At 41.1% G+C, this 13,831-nt stretch overlaps 1 protein-coding gene across 6 annotated transcripts in view; it reads right to left on the minus strand.

Moving 5' to 3' along the window:
* Nucleotides 1–13,831, minus strand: part of kif21b (kinesin family member 21B) — a 55,356-nt gene that overhangs the window by 5,258 nt on the left and 36,267 nt on the right. For 2 of the 6 annotated variants that reach the window (XM_035631369.2, XM_035631368.2), the window contains exons 27-34: nucleotides 11,339–11,377; nucleotides 8,005–8,141; nucleotides 7,245–7,425; nucleotides 6,863–7,027; nucleotides 5,933–6,050; nucleotides 5,665–5,835; nucleotides 1,859–2,058; nucleotides 369–505 (exon numbers count right to left, since the gene is read on the minus strand). In XM_035631369.2, the coding sequence (XP_035487262.2) occupies nucleotides 406–505; nucleotides 1,859–2,058; nucleotides 5,665–5,835; nucleotides 5,933–6,050; nucleotides 6,863–7,027; nucleotides 7,245–7,425; nucleotides 8,005–8,141; nucleotides 11,339–11,377 (1,111 nt within the window). In that variant the 3' untranslated portion in view covers nucleotides 369–405. Of the gene's footprint in view, nucleotides 1–368; nucleotides 506–1,858; nucleotides 2,059–5,664; nucleotides 5,836–5,932; nucleotides 6,051–6,862; nucleotides 7,028–7,244; nucleotides 7,467–8,004; nucleotides 8,142–11,338; nucleotides 11,378–13,831 lie in introns of those variants that run through there. The other 4 variants (XM_035631370.2, XM_035631371.2, XM_035631372.2 and 1 more) reach the window with 4 other exon arrangements.

Below are 13,831 nucleotides of genomic sequence, written 5' to 3' on the forward strand. Positions count from 1 at the left end.
AAACCTATTTCCTGAAATACAAAAAAGTAGAGAATAGGCACCTGAGATAAATTAGATCTGCACACATGAGAATAATAACAATTACTCTCCGTAGAACTGAGTCATTTGTTCAGTTAATGAGAAGTTGTTTGTCTTATCGGAGGCAGTGGTCTGCGAATGAACCAGTAACCATGATTAAAAACAAAATCATAAACGTCATAAGTCATAAAAAAACTAAGTATGCTAGAAGAATTTGAGTGGAAACAAAAGGAAAAGAGGACAGAAATGGAACCAGGGCAAACAGAAAAGTGCAGAAAGAAAGAAATACAAATGTAGGGGAAAAGAAATTAAGCAGGGAAGAGAAGGTGGAAATTAGTTTAAGAGAATACCAGAGGAGGGGAGGGTTGGTGAGCGGAGAAGAAGCAATCACGGGAGGCTGGTGGCCCGGCCCTTGATGGCCAGCACCCGTCGAGGGAGACACGGGGTCAAACCAGGCACATAGCTCCACAACTTCACCCTGCAGTCACTGATGTCGTCAAGAGGAGGGAAGAGAGGGGGGATAAGAGGAGGAGGAGGGTGAGGTAATGGTGAAGAGGACAAAGGCAGAGTTTCAGTGACCAAACAGGAAGAAATGTTTGTCCACAGAAAAGGTGATAGAAGAAGAGGAGAAGACGAGAAGACAGAAAGGTGAATCGAGAAGACAGAATGAAAAGTTAATCCTGTTCAGTGAAAACCTACTGGTTCACTGAGAAGAGAAGAAAATGAACAGACAGACTGAAGAGACCACAATATGTGGCACTCTCACACAGACAGGAAAACAAGCATTATCACAGTCTGACGCGGCAAAACACAGAATAGAAAAGTATGACCCTCTCTGAGCCGCACAGGGCTGACACACACACAACTGCAGATTAATGCAAGTGATGAAGCAAGCATGAATCATAATCCAGTCATAGGCATGTCATATTTGGTAAAAATGTTTGTTCTGGGTTATCAACCTCCAAACCCGACCACTGGCTGACACACTGTTCTATGTTAAAAAAAAACTACAACATGCCCGTCTTTCTCTCAGTACTTTCCAACACTCCCTCAGCTTCAAGCCATTCATTCCTGAAGATATAACTCTTTCAAAAAATTGGACAGAAATGTACAGTTTAATTTAGAGCTTTTAAAGGGCAAGGCAACTTTACTAAACAGTTGGGCATTGTACTTCTTTAGCAACCATTACTCAAACAGGAGTCAATACTGCATTTGTTGGGGGTTATTTTCAGCAGTGGATTAATACACATTTAGCCTTTACAGTCATCAACACGTCCACTCACTCGACGTGAATTTTGTGGAGATTCTCCTTCTGTATTCTCACATGGGCTCACTCAGCAGCAACATTTTGGGGGCAATTGGGTACTCACATACAGCCACTCGGGAGGAGTTCAGGAAAATGTACAGACTTAAGTGCATGTCACATGCCTGAAAGCAGCTTGCGTGGGATTGACTTAAAAAAAACCCTATGATGCTTGTTTCATAATAGCAGCAGAAAATTAATCCTTTCAGTTATTTTAGACAAGAGGAAAAATATGTCACCAGTCCTTATCTTTAAATGTTAGTGTGTGAATCAGACAGTTTAAAGTTCACAGAACAACAATCATCTTAGACTTTTATAACAGTAATTTGCAGTAATTAATAATTAAAACATTTACAGGTGTCTCTGAAAATAGGTAATAATCATTCAAAGAGCTGTATCCTTTTCAAGTGACAACTTTCGTGACATCAATAATGCACTGAACAGGGAAGTTTGATGGTCACTTCTACCTCCCAGTATTATATAGATACTTAAACTAATGGTGGTGAAGTACTGCTGTTTTTCTTTCTTTTTTTTTACCTGGATGCAGTGAAGATCTGTCTTGAGTTGGTACATATGGCGTTAATGGGGCTGTCGTGACCCCTGACCTCTCCTATGGGGGTGAAGTTGTCTACGTTCCACACCTTCAGCATGCCGCCCCGGCAGGCGCTCAGCAGCATGGGCCGGCCTGGCACATACGCCAGAGCGCACACCCAGTCCTTGTGGGCGTTAGGGATTTGCTGTTGGGTGAAGGCAGAGAGACATCAAGATGGTGAGGATATTGCATATTGTGTATATAGAGTAATCTGGGTCCTTATTCTGTGATTATAATAGGAGAAAGACAAACATTCATTTTTAAAAGGATATAAATTATCTTCAATAAAACAGCATATTTCCTGAAGGTAAAATTCACGTCAAAAACAATTATTGCTTGAAACGTACTATGAATTGTGTGTCTAATGTTTGATAAGACATTCACACTGACATCAGCCTCCATTTTACAAAGCAACAGGAGGGAAATGAAGAAAAGTGACACGTTACAATTGTCTTCATTTCAAATTAGAGAGAGCAACAAACTGTGATGGATGACTAATTCTTATTCTAACTTATTCTATATGACGTTTGAGAGTTTATGTACCAGTTGGGTTTTTTTTTACCATCACAAAAATGTTCTTGGACCCCTAAAACTTTTCGCGGCTGTAATGTACCCGCAGCTCAGCGGTAACACACCTCAGAATCACACATCTGCTATTAGGAACAAACTGTAACACACGAACAAAAACATCTGACAAAACAGTTTCTAAACAGACATCATGCACTGTATTTTTTAGTTATTCTTCTATGTAATTTCTTCACTGAATGAAAGACACGACGAGGAACACAGTGAACCATTTCTGTGCAGCCCTGCAGACCTGAGATGTTAAGTCCAAATACTATCACTGGCTTAAATTAATTTGCATTTTATATGAGGCCTTATCAAACTTTTTATTGTGCCTGCACTTTGAGTTTCGTAGTTGTTGTTTTTCTATTCATCTCATCTAATTTGGCTGCAGATTAATTTAGCTCTGAACGGAGGAACACATGCACAGGAAGATAACTTTTAAAACATTCATCTACTTTTTCCTGTTGTGTTGTCAGTTGTTATTTTCACGTTGCATTTTCAGATTAGCTTTTAATCAACATAACACTGCAAATAACGTTAATTTCCTTTATTGTTTTCACCAGGTATCACACATACTAATATGTTTGTTTTCAACACCGCAGTGAATTATTCCGCTCACCTTCTCTAGATTGTCTGAGCAATAAGTTATCAAACCTGTATCTTGATTATTTAAGGCATATTTCTCAGAATCGTATCAGCCGAGACAAGGGGGATTTAAAAATTGTGAGTGACATTATCCAAAAGGCTATAAGTCAATGTTATTATTTACCACATAACCTAAAACACATAACATCTGTACAGATAATGTATTTAAAAACAGCATGACTTAGTAAATCTCAAGTATATGTTAATCGCAATAAAAGATAATAACTATTTTATATGACACATTCTCCTGCTGGAACTAGAGCCCCCCCCCCCAAAAAAAAAATCATCACATATGAGCCTTTCACAGACATATTGGCATTAGTGTCTATGTTTGCCGGTATGAAAACTTTTATCTTACTGAATATTCAATGCAGAAAATATGTGCATAATTATTTTCTTAACTTCCGCATGTGAATGAAAGACTGTGTTGCAATTGCACAAATGAAGAGACATTTCTCACATAAAACACCTCAACCTCACTATCTCTATCAACTTTCCATCTGTGGGTTAAAATGTGCTAATGCTGGCCAACGCCTCGTAGAGAGAAACATCACACCACTGCAACAGTTGCATAAGCAGGTCGACAAACCGGTAAAACACATAAACCTGAAGTTGTTTTTGGAAGGTATATTAAGATATTTATCAAGCAAATGGGAATCGAAGGACTACAGTGTTTAGTAATTATAGACAAATTGCTTCACATATTCCCCCAAGAAACACACTATGGTGTATGCATTTTAACAGAGGGGGCAGATCAGAACAGCTTGCACCTGCGAGTTTCCAAGTCTACTGTAATATATTCTATTACACCCCGAGCCACAATTTGATCCGTTTACATAATTAGACAGAGACCACTGAGTTAGAGAGGCTGTAAAACGGATTGTGTTGGTGAATACTTCACAAATGAGATTATGGTCATTTGCCACAGACCACAACACTGAATGATGATTTAATGTAGCCTCTGAGTAAAAAAATAATAACGTATTGTGTTTTTGTTTTGTCTGTTTGAGAAAACAAAAAACAAAGGCTAAACAGAACGTATGCAAAACAAAACCTGGGAAAGTGCTGCTTAATATGCATATTACTGTGAATGCAAATAAGTACGCCACATCCGCCCACAAGGTGCGGTATCATGCATTATTAACACATGCAGGCAACAGAGGATACACAACAGACTTCACACAGCTCAACACTAGTATACTAACACACACACACATGCGCGACTTTACACTCTGCTACCTGTTGCTATGATGCGTGTGGGCTCAAATGCTCTGATGTTGACACGGTGCTTTTCTGCCACATTACACATGATGACACTCTGTTGACTCTCTCCAAAGAGCCAACACTATGAGTAAAAGGGAGACACGAAGGGAGCACTCTGGTGGCAGGAGGCTGTCCACCAACTCAACACTCCGCTGGCAGCACAGCTTTTTACTGTCACAGCCGAGCCGGTGTTGGGTATCCAGTAAAATACACAAGCAGTGTGGACACAGAGTGACTTTAGAAACAAAATGGTTGCATTACCATTTTTAAGATGTCCTGTCTTAATGGACACATTGGGCAAACATTGGGGAAAATGTTCACTGCTCTGGCTTGTGTGTTATTTGAATGATTTTTTTGCTTCCATGGAGGAAATCCCCAAGATCCTCCAAATGTCCACACAAAACTACAATTAAAATAACCTGATAATCGGACAGAAGTTTCATTTTAACTTCATTCATTCAGCTTGATTTTATGTTCGCATTAGTCAGTGTCTTACTCGTGGAGGTTGAAGAAATATGAGTCACTAACTATCTATCTAACTATCAATTTCTGTCACTATCTTTCATGGATGCAGTTAGATAGGGAACAAGTTATTCAGAAAGCAGCATTCTTAATCCCACCAACAAAGCTCTAATTGGTCGGCTGTTTTCCCAACAGATGGAAACAGAAGTCAATGGGTACAACAACAACAACAACAACAACAGCAGCAAATCCTCACATCTGAGAAACTGAAAACTGCAAATGTTTGACATTTCTTCCTCATAAATTATTTTGATAATTTATTAGTGATGTAAATTTGTCAATCAATGAATCAATAATTGTCTACTATAAAAGCAATAAAGCAAACCTTTAAATCTGGCATCACCACTGACAGGAGGAATTTTGCCAGAACTATTGGTACTCCATCTGCACCACAAACACTATATGGAAAGACTAGCTTTGCTCACCAGATGTTAGGGGTCAAGAGGTCATTATTTAAAAGCCTCAGAGGACAGTGGGTTTCTGCATGTTTCTACCTGCAGGCTGGTGCCACATAATCCCATAAGCAGCACTGAAGCATAGTCAAGGGTGTACGTAAATACAAAATCCTTCTGCTTCCCGCCTAACTCTGCTGACCATATGCTATGTAGAAATAGTGAGGTGTGTTTGTGTATCTTCATCATGCTGAAAGAGACATCTTTCAGACTGGAAGGAGAATACGTCATTCAACTATAAACACAATCTTACTATAAACACCCACACCCAACCACACACACACACACACACACACACACACCTGAGTGAGCTCCTGCTGCTCCAGATCCCATTTCTTGATGCCGTTGTCTCGTGAGCTGCTGAACAGCAAATCTCCCTGTACAGCCAAACACTCGATACCGTCATAATGCGGAGGCTCAAAGTTGTGAGCTGGGCCTACATTACCCAGAGTTCCCTCTGCAACGTCAAACACCTGAGGAGAGAACGCGGACAAAAAAGGAGATTGTGAAAAAAAACATCTGCAACTCTGACTCATGTGGTGGATGACACTTGTGGAGTGTGTTTGGTACCTTGACGTAATGGTCTTTGGAGCCAGTGATCACTTGGTCTTTTCCCAGCAGAGACTGTCCCACAGTCAGACACATGACAGAACCAATGTGGCCTGTCAGCTTTCCCAATGCTTGCATCCTACACACACACACACACCCCAAAGGATCAGAAGCAAAGGTCTGTGAAATTCATTTCTTATGAGATATTCAAGGTGCCTGTATCACTGTTTAAAATCACCTTCAGTGAAGCAAAACTGCTGAGACGCAGTGAACGACGCCATGGGCAGAGATGATACTGAAGACATTTTTGATACATTCATTTTTCATTCTGGGGGGTTCTTATGTATCATTAAATGGGTCTGAGCCCCTTAGCGTTAACTGTCAGGTCAAATCTTTTAATCATTTCGCACTAGAAGCAAAAACTAGAATTACTGCCTTGCGGTTGTACAAATGCATCTGCCAACCAGTCGAGTTGCAGAAAATACAATCACAGTCTTCCCCTTCTGTGCCTGAATTATGGTGTTGAATATCGGGCAGAAAAGGTTTTTTTATAGAGCATTATCATGTCACTGTAAAGATGACCTTTTCATCATCACTTCATGATTTTATTCTATCATAGATATGCATACATTTTATCCTAATTTGTAAATTAATTCTTGGGTTATGGCCAAAAACAAGTTTTGTGAGATGTTCAATGACCTTGACCAAATTCTTATGAGTTCATCTTTGAGTCCAAGGGAACGTGTGTGCCAGATGTGAATTAAGAGGTGGCTGGACAGAAACTAACTGCATGATTGAACCTTTGAATGTGATGATGACTCAACATACTGTATAAATCATTGAAGGAAAGTCATGAAAACATAAATGAATAACTGAATACTTTCATCAGTGTTTGAATGGGAAGTTCAATGAATAGATAAGAGTATGAACAAAGGGATGAATGAATTGTACCTGTTGAGGTCCCACATGCGAACAGTGTTCCCTGCAGCAGCGTAAAGCACAGATCCGGACGGGTTGAGGGCTATCTGGTTGATCTGGCACTCTCCCTGTGCAAATGTTATTGTGCGTGTGGTTGTACCAGCACACGCATCACCTGAAACCACCTGACCCGATGAACTGTAGATGTAAAAACAAGCCAAACAGTGTCAGCGTGGGACAGAGAGAAGGCGGATAAAAGGACTAGAGAAAGAAATAGAGAGAAAAGTGTAATGGGCAGCATTTCACAGTTGTAATTTCCTCTAGGTGCTTCTATGAAAGGTCTGCTAAGCTGCAGTTTTTCCTCGTTGAACAGCTTGAAACCGTTCTGGCTGGTTGCAGGGAGGAGCAAACTCACGTGAGCGTGCGGACACACTTGGCAGAGTCACGAATGTCCCACACTTTGACGTAGGAGGTGGACACAGAGAAGAGCAGACAGGAGGAAGGACAGTATTTGACGGACACCACGTTGTTGGGGTGGCCTTTGAGGGTGGCGATCTCCTGACCCGTCACCAGGTTCCACATCTTACACGTGCGATCTAGAGGAGGTGAAGAGGGGAGTTTCCAATAGGCCGATGCTCTACACAGCAGGGAAACATATTGGCTTGATGCGCTCTTTAACAAAACACAAAATTCCTCTACTAAATCAAATCTTGCTACTATGGCAATGTAAGTCAGCTGGTCTGTCCACCAATTTGATCAAGACGACTGTTTGATGGATTGCCATGACATCAGATTACCGACTGTAGCGTTTAGGCCAACAGCTGCTGAGCGAACTACTTAATTAACATTGAAAAATAGTTTGGGAATTGCTCTTAATTGCTTTCTTTCCAGGAGTTGGATGAGAACATCAATACCAATCGTGTGTGTGTGTGTGTGTGTGTGTGTGTGTGTGTGCCCAGAAACTGTGAGCTTAGCATAAACACTGGATAACATAAACATGTGATGTATTTGTAGATGTTTGATTGTGTTTTTATACTGCAGACAATGTGATTGCAAGTTTCAAAAAGCAGAAATGTAATCCCTAACAAAAAGTATAAATACTCTGATAGTACATCTGGATGAAATACAGTTCCTTTTAAATGAGGAACTAATAACATATTGAGTGATATTTGTACCTTTAGATCCAGTGAATAGCAGCTCATCTGTAGCATCCACACACAGTACCGGCTTCGAATGGCCCTCGGCTACAGAAACACACTGCAGAGGCGCCGTGCGGCCTCCCTTCACGCCGCCAATGGGATTGATCACACCCCTACAGATCACATAAAGCAACACTCTCGTCAGCATAATGATGGGTATGGGTATGATGTCTTTCCGCATCTCTACAGATGTACACTGATCAGCCGCAAAATTAAAACTGGCAACTGGTTTTACTGTTGCAGCTGATCGCCGTGTGTTCTGTGAGACATGGGCTGATCACAAACATGCACACAGAAACACGAAAACACCCTTTTCATCATACAGAGACAACACAAACACTTAGAAGCATCACTGGACATACAGTTGATGGACACACACACACACACACACACACACACACACACACACACACACACACACACACACACACACACACACACACACACACACACACACACACACACACACACACACACACACACACACACACACACACACACACACACACACAGCTTCCTGTTGGTTTTAGCCCACCTGCACCAACTCTTCATCCGATCTCTTCTTACCCCTCCCTTCTTTTTTTGTTGTGGAACAGCCCAATTAAGGCACCACAACAGTAAGAGCCCTGTTCCTATTTAACCTGTCTCTCTCTCTCTCTCTCTGTCTCTCTCTCCAACACACACACACACACACACACACACACACACACACACACACATACACACACACACACACACACACACACACACACACACACACACACACAGACACACACACACACACACACACACACACACACACACACACACACACACACACACACACACACACACACACACACACACACACACACACACACACACACACACACACACACACACACAGCTTCTCCTTTATAATGTGCTCTCAATCTCTCTTGCCCTATCTCTGCCCACCCCCTCCCAATCTATGTCCCACTGACAGGCCACAGTCCCAGAGAGCCCAGAGCAGTCAGCAAAGTGAGACAGATCAGGAAGGGGGTGAGAAGCAGAGGGAGGAATGTGGGAAAATTGGTCCCCGGTGGCTTTCCTAATAACACGAGTGGCGGTTAGTGTGTATGTGTGTGAGAGAGAGTGAGGTAGTGCGTAAAACAGTGCGGCAGAGCCAGAGGATGTGAAGAGGGAAAAGAGAATCTGTGATTGCACACAAAACCCCGCACACAGAGTTTCTGCACAGAGTGAGCAAAATACAGAAGGCTGCGCTTGAATCCTGTCAAAGACGGCAACAAGCGCCTCTTCTGTGTCTGCACACACACTGATGTCCCATACTCGCACACACGCACACACACACACATACACAAATACACATGGCAAATCAAGAGTAATACAACCAAGCATACTTTGTGTATCTTTTTTATAGAGCATAAAATGCCAACCAAAATCAAAAACTGGCAATCATCAAAATAAAGATTGCATGCATGTCTGCCAAGTCTAAAAATAAATTAAAGCGCAAGACAATTGTTATCAACAGCCACAGCCTGGTAAACCAACTCTAAAGCAACCTGCAACTCAAAAATAAACCACAGCACAGCATCCTGAGATGTCATCATCACCACATGCAGCATCAATTCTCCACCAGTCAGATGAGAGCTGACTCTCAGATGAGCACCTCCACAGCCAATTACACTTTGGGACTCAGGGCAAGGGGGTTATGGTGCAGAAATGTTATCAATTTGACAACAGAGATTTTCAGCTTCTGCAGTACTGCGAGTGCAGATGTCGGGAGTGAACGCAGCATCACATACAATCGGTCCCACCCTCCTTTTGGTCCAATACCACTTTGAAAAGGCTGATGCTTGAAAACACCATACAGCTTTGATGAGAAAAAATTAAATAAAGAAAACTGAATATATGACTGTTTTATTAATATTTATAAATGGTAGGGGCAGGGGAAGAAAGATTTGAGAGTGATGAGGGTGATGTTTCGTTTGAATGAACCTTGTTACCCTTCAGGCTGTAAACCCAATCATGTTGTCTGATAAATCTTTTTTTTGCCCTGGTGTAAAAGCGATGATGTAGATTTAAATTTAAAATTAACAAAAACATAACTTCTTCTGCCTTGATATATTATCAGAACCTCTTTTACTACAATGCTATTGTTTAAATACAGTACATTCCTAACGTGTCAAGAGAATATTTATTTGCCATAATTTCAATACGTTTACTGAAGCTTCTCTTGTTTTCTGTATGCGAACATATGCTGCATACACTGAAAAATATGGCTTGATACAGCACTGTTTTTCTTAAAGCAGTGCGCCGCTCCTTTGGTAGAAACTGTTCCCTTTCCATCAGCGCCTGTGGAAGATATCATAGTGTGTGCTGTATTATGCACTATATAAGAGCTGCTAATGGATGTTGCAGGGCAAAGCACCAAGAGACCTGCAGATTAATGAAAACATGGAGGGAGATCAGTGTGGGTGTGCTCTCTGCGGTTCAAAGACAAACATACGAGAAGGTTCATATGTGTTTGATGAAGCCACAGAAACATAAAAGGACTGATCAGAATGAAGAAAAGAACATTCTGTTTTTATCATTAATTTTACACAAAAGGCCACAACATAATAAGTAATAACAGGTTTTAATGTCGTGGCAGGGCAAGTGTATTGTACTGTATTTGTCCTAAAAGTGTGGTTTGACATTGTAAGGGATAAGCTAATCCTCTTTATAATTTAGTTAGAGAAGATGGACATGTTTTTATTTATCTTACAGATTTGAGATCGTTATAGATCATCTCCTCTAACTCGTGGAAAGAAAGCAAATATATATATATTTTATTCTATTGAACTAATTGCTATGTTGTATGTGCATATTGTCAATGTTTTTGCAGAATTTACCCTAGCGGGACAACAAATTGCTGAACTTGTATTTTCAATCATTACATATACTGCAGCCTTTACAGAAACTGTAGATATCACATGTTAAGCAAGTGACAGACTAGGATTTCTGCTACAGCCATATAAAATCATATTTGCACCATTTCAAGTTTGCATTTCGACAGCCTGTAAAAAAGGTGATGAGGTTCATTCAGCTCTTCCTTGCAAACAACACCACAGAGAATCACAACATCACACGGGTGAAAAAAGGCCGCCGGGTCAAGACAGCTGAGTGTGGTTGAAATCATGCACCACCACGACACCACCGGCAGAGGGAGGTAAAGGACGAGGAGGTGGAGAGGCCGGGTGAGGCACTGAGCACTGGTGGAGACGAGATGACATCGGGTGAGTTACCAGGCAAATGGGAAAACAGTGAGCGACAGACATAGTTCCTCTACCTGAGCACCTCGGAGAGCGAGGAGTCGCTGTCATCCGACCTGGAGGCAGAAGAGGAGCAAGGAGAGGGAGGGGCAGGGCGGGAAGGGGGAGAGGGTTAAACACGATAAGGGAAGACAGAGGGGTTACTGGTAAAGGGTTAAAAGGAAGGAGTGTCTCGAGGAAGGGTTTTAGATATAAAGCAGTGAGCAAACTGGCAGGAAAGCTTGGTCAAGAATAAAGCTTGTTCATTGATTATTGGACTGTTTGCCGTTGGACGACCTTGTTCTCGAAAGGTATAACCACTGAACAGGCTATATTCTTTGACCAGTGTCTGCAGATGTTGTCCTTGGTAAAGCATATTGTAGGGACACCCATACTGAGCAAAAGCTGGTTTAGTAGACTTGGACTAGCAGCTTGAGGGCCAATATTAAAGGTTAAATGTTTAAAGAAACAGAAATAGACTTTTTGAGAAATAGGCTTATTCTTGCGAAGACTGAGCTGATATTTATACACTCTCATGTCTGTCTGTTCAGTTTATAATGACAGCCAGTAGCATAAAGACCAGAAACAGGGGGAAATGGCTGGCGTGGCTGTGTATGACATGTCTTTTTACACTTTGGTTATCTGGATTAAAGACACAAAATGAACAAGTGTTCATTTGTGAGGTTTAGAAGTGCTAATAGGCAGACGTTGTCTCGGGGCTAGCTGTCTCTCCCCGAGTCTTTATGCTTTGCTGACCTAAGTTAACTAGCAGTAGCTTCATATTCAGCATACAGACATGACAGTGGTATCGTTTTTCGCATCTAGAAAATTTTCAGCAAAAAAAATGAATAAGTATATTTCCCCAAACTTCTAAAAAATAACAATTTGATGGAAAAGAAAAGAAGTATTCAAGGTGAAAGCATTGAAGCCAGGACAGCCACGCACAGAGGTCAAAGAACTGCACATTAGAGCTCATACACGCCACTTGCTTTCCTCTCTCAATGACTCCCATGATGTCAGTTTCCCCTCTTACATCTTGGCATTAGGGTGATCGGCAAACAGGGTTAACAGCAGGGAAAATCCAGTCGCTCTGAAGATGAGGGCGTCAATCAAACTCACAGACGGGCCCTGCTCAAAGCCGCCAAGGGTATAAATCCGGACCACACCGGTATCTCCACCATAGCTAAAAAGGTAAAGGCTGGTATGCATGATACAGGGCAATAAAAATGTTATTATATTGTAAATATTTTATAGCCTCAGGTTTGCCACCACGGGAGCTTGTGCTTTACACTCTGCACATGAAATAATAACACAAAATGGTTGTGGAAAGGTCTGGAGGGAACAACGGTGTTAAAAGGTAATATATCGATTTCTCAATTTCGTGGTGTTATTGCGAGCAATGCATATTGCAAGCCATTAACATATTGATATCTGGCTCTCAAGAGACACTCCTTTTAAAATTCATAGGAGGAGGCAAATTTGTTGGGGAGATTAAAAACAAGACTGAGGATTCAAAGTATCTTCATCCAACAGGAGACAAGAAAACCTTGTTTAAAATTAGCATTCCTTATTCTTGTGTGTCTTCCGAATCTGTGTCATACTTGATCCCAGTCTCATAAGCAACCAGTCTACTCAAATATGAATCAGTCAAAAAAAAAAAAGCAGAAAGCATCCACACAACTACAGTCAAAATTATATATCTTAATGCATTTTAAATAAGTTTTGTGAACTTCCAAAGATGTACTTGAGAACATCATTATTTTCTTTCTTTGCATAACAGACAGCTTCTCATTTGACTCCCAACTACACAGAATTCAGGCGAGTCGCACTGGCTTTCTAATTATTTTTAATGAATCAGCTTCATTTGGCTGTGAGTTAATGCTTGTGATGATGAATCAAGAGGCAGAGTTACAGTAGGTCAGTGTCTGAAATGTCAGGACAATGAAACCAAATAAAATGAAAATGATGGTTTTAATTTTGGAAAACCTTTTACTCCACAAACATTTTGAAACAAAAGTGCGAAAAGGCAAAATTATGTTAATACCTTCCATGAAAATGCAACAATGCAAATGAATTGAAAATCCATCCAACAACATAAATATACTCCCACAGTCTCACCCTGACTCAATTTAAAATGGCTACCGATGACAACAGCTGCACGGAGGATGACAAGAGCCGACTCATTTACTACCCCATGCTCCCGATAATGAGGACCCAGAGGCTCCAGCTCACACAACACATTCCAATATTCACACATACAGTACAAGCAAACACATATACAAAAACACTACACCTTAACTCACCTCGCACAGCATCCTCGCTAACAGTTAGAGTTCAATAAAGCTGAGAACTGTCAATCCGGATTAATAAAGATTTCCAAAAAAGCAAATAAACAGCAGAGCCGAATGCTGACTGACATTAACCGCTTAAAGATGGAATTGATTGTGACCAGGAAAGGAAAAGCCGGTCGCTCGTTCCTGACTCCACAGCTGTCATATCTACCTTGTGTCTCCATCTGATGTAGCTGGACA

This window comes from Scophthalmus maximus, chromosome 6 (genome assembly GCF_022379125.1).
Source record: "Scophthalmus maximus strain ysfricsl-2021 chromosome 6, ASM2237912v1, whole genome shotgun sequence".
NCBI lineage: Eukaryota > Metazoa > Chordata > Actinopteri > Pleuronectiformes > Scophthalmidae > Scophthalmus > Scophthalmus maximus.